Below are 18,898 nucleotides of genomic sequence, written 5' to 3' on the forward strand. Positions count from 1 at the left end.
TTAACTCAGGTTGACACTTTCTCTGCCTCAGAGCCTTGATTTTTGGCTTACTGGGATATAGACGCCGGCGGATGTGGCAGTGGGCACTTGTGGAAGATTCCGATGCTTTTTTGTTTTTTTGAGACGGAGTTTCACTCTTGTTACCCAGGCTGGAGTGCAATGGCGCGATCTCGGCTCACCGCAACCTCTGCCTCCTGGGTTCGGGCAATTCTCCTGCCTCAGCCTCCTGAGTAGCTGGGATTACAGGCACGCGCCACCATGCCCAGCTAATTTTTTTTTTTTGTATTTTTAGTAGAGACGGGGTTTCACCACTTTGACCAGGATGGTCTCGATCTCTTGACCTCGTGATCCACCCGCCTCGGCCTCCCAAAGTGCTGGGATTACAGGCGTGAGCCACCGTGCCCGGCTTTCTTTTTTTTTGAAGATGGAATGTCACGCTCTCACCCAGGCTGTAGTGCAGTGGTGAGATCTCAGCTCACTGCAGTCTTCGCCTCCTGGGTTCAGGCAATTCTCCTGCCTCAGCCTCCCGTGTAGCTGGGACTACAGGCATGCACCACTATGTCCTACTAATTTTTGTGTGTGTGTTTTTAGTAGAGACAGGATTTCACACCATGTTGGCCAGGATGGTCTCGATCTCCTGATCTCATGATCCACCCACCTCAGTCTCCCAAAGTGCCAATTCTTCTTTCTTAAAGAAATATCTAAAATCAACTGAGTGAAAATGGAGACCGACGAGGCAGATGCAAGTTGAGTGGAAGAACGCCTTAAACCAGGACGCTGCCGTGTCACGTGCAGCGCTGTGACTCATGCTGAGGAATCTCTTAGACATAAGCAGAGTTTAACATCTGTCTTCAGCATGTTCAGCTCTGTGGATACAAGTGTGAAGCAGGTAGAACACTGGAGTGAAAAAGGTTTGTGGTTTTGTCGAGCGCATACAACAAAGTGAGGGGCATGCAGAGCATGGAGAATGCTGACAGATTCGAAGGGTGTCAGCTAAATAGATAAACTCTAGAAGAAGTGAAGTGTAGTGAAAAGGTAGCTGTCTCCAGGAACTGAGAAGGGTTTCGGATTTTATTCTACTTACGAGCCAAAAAGCTAGTCTATTCCTATTTCATGGAAGCTAGCAGAGGATATGAGACTCCTGGCCCAGAAACAATTTTATCATCCATGACAAAAGCATGAGTCAGCATGTCCTGAGGCAGGTGGATCCATTGAGGCCAGGAGTTCAAGACCAGCCTGGGCAAACAGTGAAACCCCATGTCTACTAAAAATACCAAAATTAGCCAGGTGTGTTGCTGCATGCCTGTAATCCCAGCTACTTGGGAGGCCGACGCAGGAGAATCACTTGAACTCGGGAAGTGGAGGTGGCAGTGAGCCGAGATGGTGCCACCATACCCCTCCAGCCTGTGTGACACAGTGACACTCCATCTCAAAAAAAAAAAAAGTCAGTACAGAATCTAATACTTCTTACAGGCATCAATATAAGATACGGGCATCTTAGGAGAAGTTCTGGGTGTCTGCGTGGCTTACTCACAGTATAGTAATTATGGAATTACACTTTCATCCCAGTTCTCAATCCATGAGGAATGAGGCTTTTGGCTTTTCCGGAGCTATTCTTATATCCTTTGCTTTATTCAATTCTCTCCACACCTCGAAGAATTAGAAACATACTGAGGAGGACATAAATAAGACAAGGCACAGCCAACTTACGATCTTGGGACAAGACAGTTATTAGACAAATTCCAGACCTGGGCGTGAAATGGGCTGCTTCCAACGACCGTACTGAAGCCTCCTGCAGGGAACAGCTCATTTGTCCCCATGATGGTGATACTGGAACGACACACAGGCCAGGAGGTCCTGGTGGCTTTACTCCAAGGTCCGTGGCATCACCACCACCACTTGTCTTGAAGGTCATTAAAATCCCAAGTACACTTGACCTTCAGACAGTGCTCCTTCTGTGGCATCCGGATCTCCTCTCTCACGACTCTGTGCAAGTCTTTTTGAAGCCTGCAGCAAAACAAGTACTGAAGTTTAGAAGCAGTGAGAAAACTCAGAAGTAACGAATTTTTAAGGTTCAGGGGAAGATGTGCAGGTTTGTTACGGGGGTCTGTTGAGCGGCCTCAAGTTTGGTGTGTGAATGATCCCGTCACGCGGGGACTGAGCACAGTACCTGAGAGGTAGTTCAACCCTCGCAGCCTTCCCACCCTCCCCGCTCCAGGAGTCGCCAGTGGCTACTGTCAACATTTTTTTTTTTTTTTGAGACCGAGTCTCGCTCTGTTGCCCAGGCTGGAGTGCAATGGTGCGATCTCGGCTCACTGCAGCCTCCACCTCCTGGGTTCAAGTGATTCTTCTGCCTCAGCCTCCCGTGTAGCTGGAATTACAGGTGACCATCACCATGCCCAGCTAACTTTTTTGTATTTTTAGTAAAGACGAGATTTCTCCTTGTTGGTCGGGCTGGTCTTGAACTCCTGACCTCAGGTGATCTGCCCACCTCAGCCTCCCAAAGTGTTGGGATTACAGACATGAGCCACCGTGCCCAACCCTTTTTTTTTTTTTTTTTTATATTAAGACGGAGTCTGTCTTTGTCACCCAGGCCGAAGTGCAATGGTGTGATCTCGGCTCACTGCAACCTCCGCCTCCCGGGTTCAAGCAATTTTCCTGCCTCAGCCACCTGAGTATTGGGGATTATAGTTGCCCACCACCATGCCTGGCTCACTTTTCTGTTTTTAGTACAGACAGGGAGTCACCATGTCAGCCAGGCTGGTCTCGAACTCCTGACCTGAGCTGATCTGCCGACCTCGGCCTCCCAAAGTGCTGGGATTACAGGCATGAGCCATCATGCCTGGCCTATTGTTACTATCTTTAAGTCCACATGTACTCATTATTTAGCTCCAACTTGTGACAACATATGATATGTGGTTTTCTGTTCCTGCATTAATTCACTTAGGCTAATGGCCCCAGCTGCATCCACGTTGCTGCAAGGGACCTGATTTCATTCCTTTTTGTGGCTGTGTAGCATTCCGTGGTGTATATGGACCACATGCGTGTGAGTTCATCACAGCACTATTCACTATCACAGTGACATGGACCGAACCTCGGTGCTCATCACCAGCGGACTGGACGGAAGCAGGGAAGTGTCGGAAGTGAACGTACAGGCGTGGTGCAGAGCAAAGTGATGCAGTGAGAAAGCAAATAAAGGTTTAGGTGCCGCGTAGGAAGACTGACAAATGCGGCCGGGCGCGCTGGCTGACGCCTGTAATCCCGGCAACTGGGGAGGCTGAGGCAGGTATATCACAAAGGCGGGAGACTGAGACCAGCCCGGCCAACATGGTGAAACCCTGTCTCTCCTAAAAACACAAAAAATTAGCCGGGTGTGGTGGCGGGCACCTGTAATCCCAGCTTCTCAACAGGCTGAGGCAGGAGAACTGCTTGAACCCGGGAGGCGCAGGTTGCCAGGAGCCGAGATCATACCATTGCACTCAAGGCTGGTGACAGAGCAAGACTTCATCTCAAAAGACTAATAAATGAAGGGAAACTTTTGCTTACCCGTTGAGTGGGCCCTCCCACCTCCCTAGCCTTACCCACAGATGTCGGGAGAAAACTTGATGGCACAGGAGCCCCTTTTCATAGAGAAAAGGCACACCCACAAAAGCAGAGGTTGAGGAAACCCCGGTGAAGATGACACAGGAGACCTCGCGGGCAGGCCAGGCTCACTCAGGCCACTGACGCTGAATAAATCTAAGCACTTCCTTGCAACCTGTGTCTGGCAGTTTTTGGAAAATAAAAGCTGGGTGTTCTCTTCAAGAGTAAGCGAGGGTCTGGGCACCCAGGCAGAAGGTCCCTTCTGCACACATGCACGACTGACTGCAGAGAAGCTTCAACTGTAACAGTCGCCGTCCCAGAGCCCCCACCCCCTTTCTTTTTTTGAGATAGAGTTTCACTCTCGTTGCCCAGGCTGGAGTGCAATGGCGCGATTTTGGTTCGCCACAATTTATGCCTCCCGGGTTCAAGCGATACTCCTGCCTCAGTCTACTGAATACCTGGGATTTTAGGCATGTGCCACCACACCCGGCTAATTTTGTATTATTAGTAGAGATGGAGTTTCTCCATGTTGGTCAGGCTGGTATTGAACTCCCGACCTCAGGTGATCCGCCCACCTCGGCCTCCCAGAGTGCTGGGATGACAGGCGTGAGCCACTGAACCCGGCCCCGGAGCCCTTTTTAAATTCACCACTCAAATGGGAAGTTGGCAACATCGTATCTTAAATCTAAATGTGCAGATTTTGACGCGCTTCCGAAAATAAGCAAGGTTTCGTGGCATCGGAGATGACTCCTGCTGAAATGTACCTAGTAACGACTGGGAACTGCTTTCCTTTCTCCCGCACCCCTCAACTTTTTTTGAGAGGGGGTCTTTGCTCTGTTACCCAGGCTGGAGTGCAGTGGCATGATCACAGCCCACTGCATTCTCGCACTCCTGGGTTCAGGCAATCCTCCCACCTCAGCCTCCCACGTTGCCGGGACCACAGGTGTGTGCCTCCATGCTGAGCAATATTTTAAAACTTTTTCTGTAGAGACAGATCTCCCTATGTGGCCGACGCTGGTCTCAAAATCCTGGCCCCAAGTGATCCTCCTGCTTCGGCCTCACAAATGCTGGGATTACAGGCATGAGCCACTGCAGTGGGCCTGCTTACCTTTTGGATTTCTTCTCAGAATACTGAATGGGGTTGAAAGAGTTCCAATTAAATGATCTTCTTTCAGTGCCTCAAAGGGGCAACATATAGCTTGGTGCAACCTCAGGGCCTTTGCACATGCTACTGAAACATCCTTAGTACATTCCACCCTTCAGCTCCAGTCACCTCTCGTGGTCCCTTCCTGATGCATGGACTCCTCCTTCCAGCCTCCTTGGGACTCAGCATCAATGGTACCAGCTCAGGCAAGCTCCTTGCTCTTCTGATCACCCTCCTGTCTCCACATCTCAACTCAGACGTTCTTTCTCAGCACTCATGACACAAGATTGCTTGTATGTCTCAGACCTGCTATTTCCTGGAGGAGAACTCAAGGCTCAGGAGGACAAGGCTCCTGTCCATTCGTTTTCCTCCTGCCTACCAGGCCGTGGTGCTTGGCCCAGAGTCGGTATTGAAGCAGCAGCCATGAGTGAATGGCTGTGGAGTGAAATGTAGAGCAGGTCTGAGAATGATGAAAGTAAGTGGGCGCTCAAAATACCCAACAGTCTCTAGGACTGCACCATCCAATACGGCAGTCATTGGCCATATGTGGCTGTAAATATTTAATCATAGCCGGGTGAGGTGGCTTACACCTGTAATCCCAGCACTTTGGGAGTCCGAAGCCGGTAGATCACGAGGCCAGGAGATCAAGACCATCCTGGCCAACATGGTGAAACCCCGTCTCTACTAAAAATACAAAAATTAGCTGGGCATGGTGGCGCGTGCCTGTAGTCCCAGCTACTCAGGAGGCTGAGGCAGAATTACTTGAACCCAGGAGGCAGAGATTGCGGTGAGCCGAGATTGCCCCACTACACTACAGACTGATGGCAGAGTAAGACTCCATCTCAAAAAAAACCAAACCAAAACAACAACAAAAAAAAGGAAAGCAAACAGTCCAGGCGCGGTGGCTCAATCCTGTAATCCCAGCACTTTGGGAGGCTGAGACGGGTGGATCACCTGTGGTCAGGAGTTCAGTGGTGAAACCCTGTCTCTACAAAAATACAAAAATTAGCCAGCATGGTGGAAGGCACCTGTAATTCCAGCTACTCAGGAGCTGACGCAGGAAAACTCCTTGAACCCGGGAGGTGGAGGTTGCAGTGAGTCGATGTTGTGCCACTGCACTCCAGCCTGGGCGACAGAGCGAGACTCTGTCTCACAAAAGAAAACAAAACTATTAACTCAGGTCCCAGTCACACTAACCATATTTCAAGTGCCCAATTATGAGATGCAGCTAGTGGCTATGCGGCAGGTGCACAGCGCAGATAGAGATCATTCCCATCCTACTGAAAGCTCCATCAGCCAGCACTGCCTGAGGAAACGGAGTGCAATGTTGTCAGTGGGGATTACCCGAGTTTCTGTAGCCTGCACGTCGACTTCCTCAAGGCCTTACATAGCATCTTGACACCATCAGGATCCAGCTCATTGCCTAGAAGGTTCAGATTGACCAGGGTCTTACTGCTGCGGAGAACAGAGACAAGAGGCGGGCAGCAAGCCGTCGTCAGATTGCATTTTGCCAACCTAGGGGCGGGCGAGAAGAAAGCGTAACAGATACCTCTGAGACTCAGGAGTTACACGAGTGATGCTACATCTAGAGGGAAAAACTTACTAAAACAGTGCTTAAAAGTGGAGCACTTACTCCATCTTACTCCATGCTGGGAACCTTTTTTTTTTTTTTGAGATGGAGTCTCGCTCTGTCACCAGGCTGGAGTGCAGTGGCCTGATTTCAGCTCACTGAAACTTCCTTCTCCAGGGTTCAAGTGATTCTCTTGCCTCAGCCTCCCAAGCAGCTGGGACTGCAGGTGCACGCCACCATGCCCAGCTAATTTTTGTATTTTTAGTAAAGATGGGGTTTCAAAATGTTGGCCAGGATGGTCTCAATCTCCTGACCTCGTGATCTGCCCACCTCAGTCTCCCAAACTGCTAGGATTACAGGCGTGAGCCACCACACCCAGCCACTCTTTAATACTTGCACGTAACTCATCCAACCCATCTATCAAGCCCGTCAAAGGTAGATAGTACTTTAAACTCTATTTGACAGAGGAGGAAACAAAAACTTGCCCTGCCAGCATGTGAGACAAACCATTTTAATGTGAGTTTAGTAGATCTGTCAAAGAACTGAAATAGCAATATTATTCCTGGTTTATACTTTTTTCCGTCTTATTTCTAAATTCAACAATACAAAATTTGAACATACGATTGACTAGCTACCAGAAACACAAAGACAAAAGGAGAAAGTGTATTAGATCGGTTTAACACAGCAGAAATCTCCGAGTTCACAGTGAACTAGGACACGCTGGCCAAGCACAGTGCTCGTGTCAGCAATCCCAACACTTCGGGAGACTGAGGCAGGCAGAGCACTTGAACTCAGGATTCAGGACTAGCCTGGGCAACATGGTCAAACCTCATCTCTTTGATCAACACAAGAAAACAGGCAATGTCATAGCATGCACCTGTTGTTCCAGCTACTTGGGAGGCTGAGCGGGGAGGACTGCTTGAGCCCGGGAAGCAGAGGTTGCACTGAGCCGAGATCACACCACTGCCCTCCAGCCTGGGTGACAAAGTGAGACCCCATCTTAAAAAAACAACAACAACCATAAAGCCCTTCTTTTATAAAGAAAAATGTCAGAATGAGTCTCGCTCAAGGAAATAGTTCAATAAATTGCTTCATTGACTTTTTGGAAGTAAAGATGAGCTTGATCCAGAATGCGTTTATGCCAAACTATCTTAAATTTGGCACTGCAGATAACATTAACCTATTCATGTCTCTTTAAGGCTATGAGAGAACAAGTCTAGTTTATGTTTAAACCAATAATTTAATTCGTGATGTCTATAAAGTAGATTTAACAATCTCTGAATAGAAGTTTGAGGTGGCTGCTAAGTTTGACTCAGTTCATTCGATACCAACAAATCCTAATAAACACCTTTTCTGCAAACATCACTGAGCTATTGTATTAACCAACCCTGGAGCCATTCCCTACATAAGAGATTGCTATCACGTCAGCCACATTTGGCAAAAAATCCTAGGTTTGAGAACAAACCATCTTGGTCTGCTGAGTACACATCATATGATGGTTAACAGTGCAGAGAGACGGCTGCACCCCACCCCCAGCACCTGGCACCCACAGTGGGCAGACTGGGAGAAACAGTATTTACAGTGTACCAGGGATGGCGGTATCAAGAGTAAAACACCTCTCTAAATTCAGAGCTTATCATCCAGCAGGAGAGAATTTTTCTTTTTTTTACTTTGAGATGGAGTTTTGCTCTTGTTGCCCAGGCTGGAGTGCAATGGTGCAATCTTGGCTCACTGCAACCTCCACCTCCCAGGTTCAAGCAATTCTCCTGCCTCACCCTCCCAAGTAGCTGGGATTACAGGCACATGCCAGCACACCCAGATGATTTTTATATTTTTAGTAGAGATGGAGTTTCACTGTGTTGGCCAGGCTGGTTTCGAACTCCTGACCTGAGGTGATCCACCCACCTCGCCTCCCAAAGTGCTGGGATTATAGGCGTGAGCCACCGCGCCTGGCCAGGATTTCTTTCTTTCTTTTTTTTTTTTTTTTTTTGAGACGGAGTTTCACTCTTGTTACCCAGGCTGGAGTGCAATGGCGCGATCTCGGCTCACCGCAACCTCCGCCTCCTGGGTTCAGGCAATTCTCCTGCCTTAGCCTCCTGAGTAGCTGGGATTACAGGCACACGCCACCATGCCCAGCTAATTTTTTGTATTTTTAGTAGAGACGGGGTTTCACCATGTTGACCAGGATGGTCTCGATCTCTTGACCTCGTGATCCACCCGCCTCGGCCTCCCAAAGTGCTGGGATTACAGGCGTGAGCCACCGTGCCCGGCCCCAGGATTTCTTAAATGAGGCCTTTGTTCTTACACTGTCTCACTTTCTAACCCCTGATGGGATCCTACCGTTGGACCTCCCCAAGAATAGAGAAGGGAGACTGTGAGGAGAACAGCGTCAACTCACCCCAGTGTGTACAAAGCATGATGTGAAGCTTTCAGAGCCTCACACAGCAGCTTTACTCCATCATCCCGAAGATCATTTTCTCCAATGTCCAAGATTTTCACATTGTGATTGTGCTTGAGGGCAGTAGCCAGATCTTGACAGCCCTCTCTTGTGAAAGAACAGCCTGACAAACTGCAAAACAAAAAGATACAAAGGGGGAAGAGAGATCGCACCCTGAAGCTCTGCTGTGCTCACACCTGCCCATCTCACATCCGATGAAAGGAGACACTGAGGCCAGACGTTTGTCCCACACCTGGAGTCAGGAGGGTGCGAGTCAGCAGGGCCCAGGCACCTCCAGGGGCTCCATTTACCTGCGATAGAAAGAGAGCAGATGGCACAGCAGTGCAGCCCTCTCCCCCCGTGCCCCCTGCAGGTGTGCCAGCGTGAAGGGCATCTCTGTGGTGTTTGCCACCCAGCACCTGGAGGTGGCCTGGTTGCCACGGTGCACCTGTCTAAGCCTTCAAGTGCAACCGAAGAGCTGAAGAGACCAGAAACCTACCCTAATGTCAGGTCTACATTTTCCAGACTGAATTTCTATGCCATAGTAAGATCAAAACAGTCCAGGTGACTGGAGAAAATACGGGAATATGGGGTAGGGATGAGGAGAGGAGGAAGGAGGAAGAGACGGGAGGAGAGAGGAATGTTGGAAGGCTGATACCCTTCTGTGGAGAAGGCACAGGGAAATTCAAAATCCTTAACCCATTAAAAAAAAAAAGGTTTGAAAAATGTCCATGTGGCTAAACCACCAAAGGCCAAGTCTGAGAACTGCCAGCCTGAGAAACGATACGAGCAAATCAAACCCAAGACAGCCAGATTGCCTAGAGCTTAGACGTGGTGGTCGAAGGGTGTAGCAGTCTCCGTTAGCAGGAATATCGTTGTTTTGGGGGTTTTGTTGAGAAAGAGTCTCACTCTGTCTCCCAGGCTAGAGTGCAATGGTGTGGTCTCGGCTCACTGCATCCTCTGCCTCCCAGGTTCAAGTGATTCTCCTGCCTCAGCCTCCCGAGTAGCTGGGATTACAGGCGTCTGCCACCACACTCAGCTAATTTTTGTATTTTTAAGTAGAGATGAGTTTTCACTATGTTGGCCAGGCTGGTCTCGAACTCCTGACCCCATGATCTGCCCGCCTCAGCCTCCCAAAGTGCTAGGATTACAGGCGTGAGCCACCACACACACCCAGCCTTGCGATCTGTTGCACAGCATGATGAATGTAGTTAATATTCTGCCTTTCAAAATTGCTAACCTAAGCACCTCCAAATGTTACCACAACAAAAGGTACTTGAGGTGATGGGCGTGTTAACTAGCTTAATTATTCCACATTGTATTGATAATCATAACACTTTGAATCCCAAAATATATATACAGATGGTAAATTTACAATAAAAAGATTAAAATTTTAAAAACAAGAAAAAATACCTCCAAGTTAGTATGGGAAAAAATGCAGCAGGTAAAAAAAAAAAAAAAAAAAAAAAACCCATCAGCAAATGTTATCAACAGGTTTTTTATCTGGACGTTTACATAAGTGGTTGTCAGCATTTGAAAACACAGTCAACTTTATTCTTATAAACGCGGATACAAATGTAAAACTATGTTGCATTTACAAAGGAAGACATATGACCCTTGGGATGGGCCTCAAGGTAATCTTAGAGGAAATTATTTCAACCATTGTGGAAGACAGTGTGGCGATTCCTCAAGAATCTAGAACCAGAAATACCATTTGACCCAGCGATCCCATTAGTGAGTGTTGGTGACGTTTTAGATGTAAGGGGATAGGCTGCGAATCAATAATTGTTGAAGTTTCAACATGGATTAGGTTATATGCTTTTCTCTCTACTCTTAAGTTTCAAATTCCCCTGGAAGAATAAAAATACGCTGACTGGCCAGGCGCGGTGGTTCACGTCTTGGAACATGCTAAACCACACATTACCAGCACCCAGTAAAAATTCAGGACACGGCGTCTCCAATGAGCCGCCCTGGTAGACCACACTTTGCGTGATTGCCGCGGCCGCCTGCTGGAGGAATTCGGTGCGTCTTGTGTGGCTGCACGGCGAGAGGACTCCTGGGAGCTTGTGTCTGCTTTCCTCTGGACTTGGTCCCAAGCCCCTTTCACCATGAAGTGTAGCCACGCATATGACTCCGGGCTGACTCCCGAGTCCTCCCAGAGAAACAGCAAAAACCTGAGGGCTGGTCTCAAGGAACCCCGGAAACACACATGTTCATAGCCATCCCACTTTCCCCTCACAGGGACCACCCCATCCCATACCCCCAAGAAAACCAGAAGCTCCTCTACAGCAAAGCGCTAGTCCACACTTCCCTCAACCCCCTTCAGGGACTCAGGCATTGGTGGGTCAATTTCCCTTGCTCTCTTCCAACCGCTAAATGAGACGCAGCCAAGAAAACTTACTTCAGGCTCTGCAGGTTACAGTCTGGGCGACCCAAGGCCGCACACAGGAACCTGACTCCCTCATCTCCCAGGCAGTTCTTGCTCAGATTCAGGTGCATCAGGGTCCTGTTCTGCAAGAGAGCATCTGACAAGTGCCTGCAGCCATGTGCTCCCAGCTGGCAAAACCAGAGCCTGCAGGGTGAGAGCCACAGAGACGGGTGCTCAGGAAAGCAGGCCAGACCCAGGCGCCCGGGGCCGAGCCTCAGGCCCCCTAAGTTCACCCATGCAGTGGCTCCCTGGACCACTGTGTCTTTCTTTACAGCTGGACACCAAGCCAGGCTGTGCCAGTATCTTGCGTACCATAACCCTCCCTCCGTCCAGATTTCTGCAATGAGCACACCAAATCTGTGCTTATTAGTGGTTGATTTAGGAAAACGAGAGAAAAAAACTTTCAAGGCTCCAAGGCAGTGGCGATAAACCCCAGGCTGTGGAGCCGGTTGGTTGTGGGTCCAAATGGGCTTTTCCATCCGCAGCTGGGAGACCCTCAAGCTGCTGCTCTCCCTTCAGGCTTCATTGCCTTCCATCCTAAAGTGCAGCAGGACGGTCCATCAGAGCTGTCGGCCGTCAATACATGAGCGATACGTGTGCTTGGGACAGCACTCGGCAAACAGGCAGTGCGCAGGTTACGGAAGATAAATTACATCACAAATGGAGATGGCTATATCAGATATGTGTCTACTGCATAATATGTTTGTGTTAACATGTTTTATGAAAATATATGTAGCTGTAAACTATATTATATTAAATATTAACTATAATCACATAATATGTAATATACATATTACATATTTCATCGCATTTCACATTATGATACATGTTACAGTTATACACGTATATGCATATAATTATAATCAATTACATTATAAATTATAATTTAATCATAATTAATTATAATTAAATATATAATTGTTTACATATAGTCGTGATTATATAATTACAGTTAAAATTATAATGTATAATTGTATGTGTATGATCATGTTCCAATGTGTAGAATTATAACACAATTATAATTATACTAATTATTATTAGGATTATAATGGTTATAATATATTAGGGCTATAAGTTATATTAGGGTTATAATACTAATTATAATTAGTTATGATTATAATGGTGTTAGTTCTACACACTGTATCATGATCACACACGTATCATTACACATATTATTAACTCACATTATATATATGAATCAGCTATGGACGTTCCTGGTCATGGAGAGTCAGTGCTCAGTGATCACTGGCCCTTTGCTGCTTTGCTGGTTCGAAGTCTGTGGTTCTCCACGGTAATTGACTTGGTGACACCTAGAGGCCCTTGGCCTTTTCTGTGTTTTTTATACTCACCTGACAATTGTCCAGTCTGAGGAAAACCCAGCTTCCCCTCTATTCCACACCTGCACCAGAGAAGCACCATGCAGCTGGGGAGGAGGAGAGCTAAAGCGTCTCACCATGTGTGCACCACGCACGGGGTCTCTCACCCCCACCCAGCAATCCCCTTCACTCCCGCGGTCCTGCCTACGACTGCTCACGCGCCGCCGTCTCTGCATGGTTGTTGGACAGGCATCTCAAGCTCCTGTGTCCCAACCCAAACGCTTTCCCCAGCCCCTGCTCTGCCCCCGACACTCCCTGCGTTGGAGAATGGTCCCGCCCTTTCCCTAGCTGCTGACCTCACCTCTGGCTCCGCCCCCGACACTCCCTGCGTTGGAGAATGGTCCCGCCCTTTCCCTAGCTGACCTCACCTCTGGCTCCGCCCCCGACACTCCCTGCGTTGGAGAATGGTCCCGCCCTTTCCCTAGCTGACCTCACCTCTGGCTCCGCCCCCGACACTCCCTGTGTTGGAGAATGGTCCCGCCCTTTCCCTAGCTGACCTCACCTCTGGCTCCGCCCCCGACACTCCCTGCGTTGGAGAATGGTCCCGCCCTTTCCCTAGCTGACCTCACCTCTGGCTCCGCCCCCGACACTCCCTGTGTTGGAGAATGGTCACGTCCTTTCCCTAGCTGACCTCACCTCTGGCTCCGCCCCCGACACTCCCTGTGTTGGAGAATGGTCCCGCCCTTTCCCTAGCTGACCTCACCTCTGGCTCCGCCCCCGACACTCCCTGTGTTGGAGAATGGTCACGTCCTTTCCCTAGCTGCCGACCTCACCTCTGGGAGGTGTTCTTGGTGCCCTCCCTCCTAAACTACCTGGAGTCCATCAGCAAACCCTATTAGCTCTACTGAACAGGGAAAAGAAATAAAATTAATGCAGCAAACAGAAGCAGGAATTAAATTTTCTATGAGTCCTTCCCCTCCCGTGGAATTGTAACCTACTCTGCAAGTTTTATAAGTTAACGAATTCTTGCATTCTTGTTCTCTATAGCGGATAACTCTAAGTTTCTTGAGCACAGCGAAGGTCATAAGAAACGCGCAAGCAGGCAAGACGCCGGCCTTCGGGCGCTGCAGCAGAGGGCAACGGATAGGGCCTGTGCTAGAATCCTCGAGCTCTGCATATAGTGAACATCTGGGTCTCATAGCAACAGTCATATGTGAGCCTAAGTCAGGCGCCTGTCACTGCTTGATGAATTGCCTCTGTTTTGCACCTGCAAACTCATTTTAGCGCCAGTGTGTACTTCACGTGTAAAAAGTTAAGCCCTGTCTTTGTGGGGCACTTAGCCACCTTGGATGCGAATCTGAGCTGGGCCAGGTACACCAGAACTCCTTCTGCAACCTCAACAGTCTCTCCTGCCTCTGAAATTCTCCAACACTACCTTCTGATCTATCCCGAAATCCTATAGCCACCCCACGGGCTGCTCTCTCCTGTCCTCGCCCGGTGGAGCCACCCCACGGGCCGCTCCCTCCTGTCCTCGCCTGGTGGATAGGAGTCCCATCTCTTGCTTGCACTGGCATCTTTGTCCCCACTGCAGTCCACCCTTCAACAGTAGCCTGCACTGTCTTTCAAAGTAGGTCAGATGAAGATAACGTCCCCCTTCCAAGCCAACGAAGGCTTTCCACGTCACTCCAAACAAAACACAGATTCCTACACAGCCCAGCACATCCCAGGCGCCTCCACCTGCTACCACGGCCACCCTCACTCACTTTACCCCAACTATGCCAGCTCCTCACTGCTCCTCCAACACTCCGGGCTCACTCCGACCTCAGGCCTTTCCTTCTGCTGTTCCTTCTCTGCATACAGCTGCCTCCCTTCTCCATCCGAGTCTCTGCTGAAGTATCACCTCTTCACAAAGGTTGGTGAGACAAGACTTCGCTGGGACATCAACCCCATCCCTGTCATCCGACTCTCATTCTTTGTTTTTCTTTGTATCTATTGTCTTTACCTGTCACTCATAAAACTATCTCCCACATGAGTATGAAGTGTATCTGACCGATTATCTACCACCTAGACCTTCAGGCCGCGTTCTGTCTCTGCTAGGAGCTCACATACCAGTGGACCAAAAAATTCATCACTCCTAGGGTCCTTGTGGAAATTAAGTTTCTCGGCATAACCGGAGATGGAAGCAACAAACCCAGGATGCCACTCAGAATCTGTTTTACAGCAATTCCCGGCCACAGTAACTACTCGATGAATGTTACTTTTTAAAGCTGTAAATAGCTCTCAAGTGAAGAAGGCATTGCTCTTGATATCTGTGTGCACAGAGTCATTTCTAGAAGTGGAGCCAGGGAACACTTACTCCAGCCTCTCTAAGGCACACTTGGGGTGAGTCAGGGCAGCACCCAACAGCTTTATGCCGTAGTCTTGGAGCCGATTAAATCCCAGGCACAGTCGAGTTACTTGTCGGATGCTGATCAGGAACACGGCCAGGTCCTGACAGCTGGCCCCTGACAGGTTGCATTTCTCCAGGCTGCGGAAGGTGCAGGAGCAAGGTGAGCCTCAGCAATGATGCCCAGGTCCCTTCTCTCTCTTGACCCCTTAACTCCTGAGACCCGAACATTACAGGAAGATTAAATTGGAGAAAGAACAAAAGATTCAAAGAGAAAAAGGGCCGGGCATGGTGGCTCAAGCCTACAATCCCGGCACTTCGGGAGGACAAGGCAGGCAGATCACCTGAGTTCAAGAGTTCAAGAACAACCTGGTCAACATGGTGAAATCTCGTCTCTAAAAAAAAAAAATTAGCTGGGCATGGTGGTGCATGCCTGTAGTCCCAGCTACTTAGGGAGGCTGAGGCAGGAGAATCGCTTAAACCAAGAGGCAGAGGTTACAGTGAGCCAAGATCATGCCACTGCACTCCAGCCTGGGTAACAGAAGGAGACTCCCTCTCAAAAAAGAAAAAAAAAACAAAAAACACAGAAAGAAGATAAAGATGAGTCAAGATAGGGTTTTCTGACCCTCAGGCCTAGGGATGTGTGAGCGGGATCACGCCTAGTTGCAGAATGAGAGGACCACCCTGTGCCTTACCAGATGTCAATCATAACTGGCCTTTACCCTCTAGACGTTACTCATCAATAGCATCCCTTGCACCTCTGGGACAACCAGCCATGTTGTCCAGGCATTGCCACTTGTCCCCTGGGGGGCAAAAGTCAAAATCACTCCCAGTTTCAACTAATTTAATAGAATCCAGTTGAAAACCCCTAGATCTGGGGAGGATCAAAGAAGCCTAAGGAGATTATGCAAAGAAAGACTGCCTGGTCAGACAGCCATGACCGAGGGAGGGCAAAGCTGGCTGGAACTGAGACCCACAGTGAGTGGTGGGAAGACAGAAGAGGCCAGGCGCCGCGGCTCATGCCTGTAGTCCCGGTAGTTTGGGAGGCCAAGGCAGGTGGATCACCGGAGGTCAGGAATTCAAGACCAGCCTGGCCAACATGGCAAAACCTCATCTCTACAAAAATAAAAAAAATAAAAAAAATAAAAAAAAAGGCCAGGGGGCATGGTGGTATGTGCCTGTAACTCCAGCTACTCGGGAAGCTGAGGCAGGAGAATCACTTGAACCCAGGAGGCAGAGGTTGCAGTGAGCCAAGATCGCACCACTGCACTCCAGCCTGGGTGATAGAACAAGACTCCATCTTAGAAAAGAAAAGAAAGAGAAAAGAGAAAAAAAGAAAAGAGACGCATGTCAATGTGCTAAGTAAACACAGTAGGCGGATCCCTGAGGTTCCCCAAAACACACCCAGTGCCACCCGCTGTGCCACTCAAACTTGCAAGGAAGATGCTCTGGAAAGGCAGCGAGACTTACGACAGCTCCGTCAGGGGATTCTTTGGTAGCGTGGAGGACTCCCTCAGGCTTTTCATATCAGAGAGATCGTTGTCCCCCAGGCTGAGGAAGTTCAGACTCGAGTTCTGGGCGAGTTTGAGAAATTGCTGACAAATGTGATGGGTAAGACCACAGGATTCCAACCTAACACAGAGGCCCCGAGACGGACCATTAGTTACTCTTGGAAGGAGTGCTCTGCGTTTAGAGACCCCCCTGCTCCATGAACAAAAGCTGACTTTCTCCCTCTTCCTCATCCCTTTCCGAGGTTGGATGGCCTGCATGTCAATGCTACTCAAAGTGTGGCCCGTGGTCCAGCAAGAGCAGCATGACTTGGTAGCCTGTTAGAAGTGCTCATTCTCGGCCTGCTGCAGTGGCTCATGCCTGTTAATCCCAGCACTTTGGGAGGCTGAGGTAGGCGGATCACCTGAGGTCAGGAGTTCGAGACCAGCCTGGCCAACATGGTGAAACCCTTTTTCTACTAAAAATATAAAAATTAGGTGGGTGTGGTGGCGGGCGCCTGTAGTCCCAGCTACTCAGGAGGCTGAGACAGGAGAATTGCTTGAACGTAGCAAGCGGAGTGCAGTGAGCCAAGATCGCACCACTACACTCCAGCCTGGCAACAGAGTGAGACTGACACACACACACACACACACACACACACACACACACACACACCCCTCTTTCTCAGGTCCCACCCTAAACATGCAGGGTCTCTGCAGTTGAGTTCCTGGAATCTGTATTTTAAAACACCATCTAGCTTGGACCAGGCACAGTGACTGACGCCTATAATCCCAGCACTTCAGAGGCTGGGGCAGGAAGATCACTTGAGTCTAGGAGTTCAAGACCAACCTGGGCAACATGGCAAAATCGCATCTCTACAAACAATGCAAAAATTGGCTGGGTGTGGTGGCACACAGGTGTGGTCCCAGCTACTCGGGACTCTGGTGGGAGGATTGCCTGAGCCAAGGAGGCAGAGGTTGCAGCAAGCTGAGATCGCATCACTGAACTGCAGCCTGGGCAACAGAATGAGACGCTGTCTCAAAAACAAAACAAAATAAAAAAAATAACCTCCCCCGAGGTGAGGCTGATATACAGTAAAATTTGAGACCTACTTCTCTACACATAGGAACTTTTTCCTTTGCTCATCTTTCTCTGTCTCCTTTTGCTACAATCCTTAATGCTGTCAGCCCTCCCAATGGATCGTGGAAGCTAGGGGTGTTCTCTCAACCCCCGACAGATCTAGGGAGCCAAAGACTTACCACAGATACTTGAGTTTGCAGGCTGAGTGTTTCAAGGCTTTAAGAATCAGGGGGGCAGTCACTCCCAGCTTGTTAGAGCTCAAGTTCAGATGGGTCAGCTTGCTGTTACCCTGGAGGGCAAGAATGAGCTCCTTGAGAATCCACTCAGGAGCTACCGACTTGCACCTGCAGATGGGAAGGGACACGAAAGCTGGATCAAGGGAGAGGACTGGTTTCCAGCATCCTGCCTGCCACCTCACGCTGCCCTCCAGCACACCCGCTGCCAAGGTTATACAGGGGACACAAGGAATCAACAAAACAAGGGCTGAGTCATGGGACTGGACCTTGGAAATAAAAACTAAAAAATACTCCCCAGAAAGCCAGGAAGCTCAGTGGGATGTACTGTCAGCAATCCCTCTCCCCCCCTCCCTCTCCTAGAGACCTGTGGTGAAGAGGTCCTGGGGCCGCCTCTCTTCTGGGAAATGACAGCCCCCCCCCCGACACACACATACAATCCAACCTAGAAAAGCCCAGCAAGAATAATTATCTTGTATTTTCTGGAACTTTTCTCCTTATCTTGAGAACTATGTAAGATCGAAATTTAAATATTAAAAGAAAAATTTAAAAAGACTGCCCAATCCCATTACTGGATATATGCCCAAAGGAACACAAATCGCTCTGTGATAAAGACACATGCACATGTATGCTGATTGCAGCACTATTCACAACAGCAAAGACATGGAATCAACCTAAATGCCCAGCAGTGGTGGGCTAGACAAAGAAAATGTGGTATCTATACACCATGGAATACCATGCAGCCATAAAAAAGAATGAGAACATGTCCTTTGCAGGGACATGGATGGAGCTGGAGGCCCTCATCTTTGGGAAATTAATGCAGGAACAGAAAACCAAATACCACATGTTCTCACTTTTAAGTGGGTGCTGAAGGATATGAGCACATGGACACCGAGGGGAACAACACAGCCTGGGGCCTGCTGGGAAGAGCGGGGAACGGAAAAGGATCAGGAAAAAGAATGAATGGGTACTGGGGTTAGTGTCTGCGAGATGAGGCCGGGCGCGGTGGCTCACGCCTGTAATCCCAGCACTTCGAGAGGTCGAGGCAGATGGATCACGAGGTCAGGAGATCGAGACCGTCCTGGCCAACATGGTGAAACCCCATCTCTACTGAAATACAAAAATTAGCTGGGCATGGTGGTGGGCGCCTGTAATCCCAGCTACTCGAGAGGCTGAGGCAGGAGAATCACTTGAACCGGGGAGGTGGAGGTTGGAGTGAGACAAGATCGTGCCG

The 18,898-nt window shown here is 49.1% G+C and overlaps 1 protein-coding gene across 1 annotated transcript in view; it reads right to left on the reverse strand.

The window, feature by feature from the left end:
• Positions 1–1,891: 1,891 nt before the first annotated feature.
• The window catches only part of NLRP13 (NLR family pyrin domain containing 13), a 30,470-nt gene continuing 13,463 nt past the window's right edge, over positions 1,892–18,898 (reverse strand). The window contains exons 8-13 of the mRNA XM_064367329.1: positions 17,611–17,775; positions 14,834–15,004; positions 11,135–11,305; positions 8,695–8,865; positions 6,114–6,241; positions 1,892–2,007 (exon numbers count right to left, since the gene is read on the reverse strand). Of these exons, the coding sequence (XP_064223399.1) occupies positions 1,979–2,007; positions 6,114–6,241; positions 8,695–8,865; positions 11,135–11,305; positions 14,834–15,004; positions 17,611–17,775 (835 nt within the window). The 3' untranslated portion in view covers positions 1,892–1,978. The remainder of the gene's footprint in view (positions 2,008–6,113; positions 6,242–8,694; positions 8,866–11,134; positions 11,306–14,833; positions 15,005–17,610; positions 17,776–18,898) is intronic.

The sequence above is a fragment of the Aotus nancymaae genome, unplaced genomic scaffold, assembly GCF_030222135.1.
Source record: "Aotus nancymaae isolate 86718 unplaced genomic scaffold, 86718_ANA_hifiasm-v0.15.2.pri h1tg000069l, whole genome shotgun sequence".
Lineage (NCBI taxonomy): Eukaryota > Metazoa > Chordata > Mammalia > Primates > Aotidae > Aotus > Aotus nancymaae.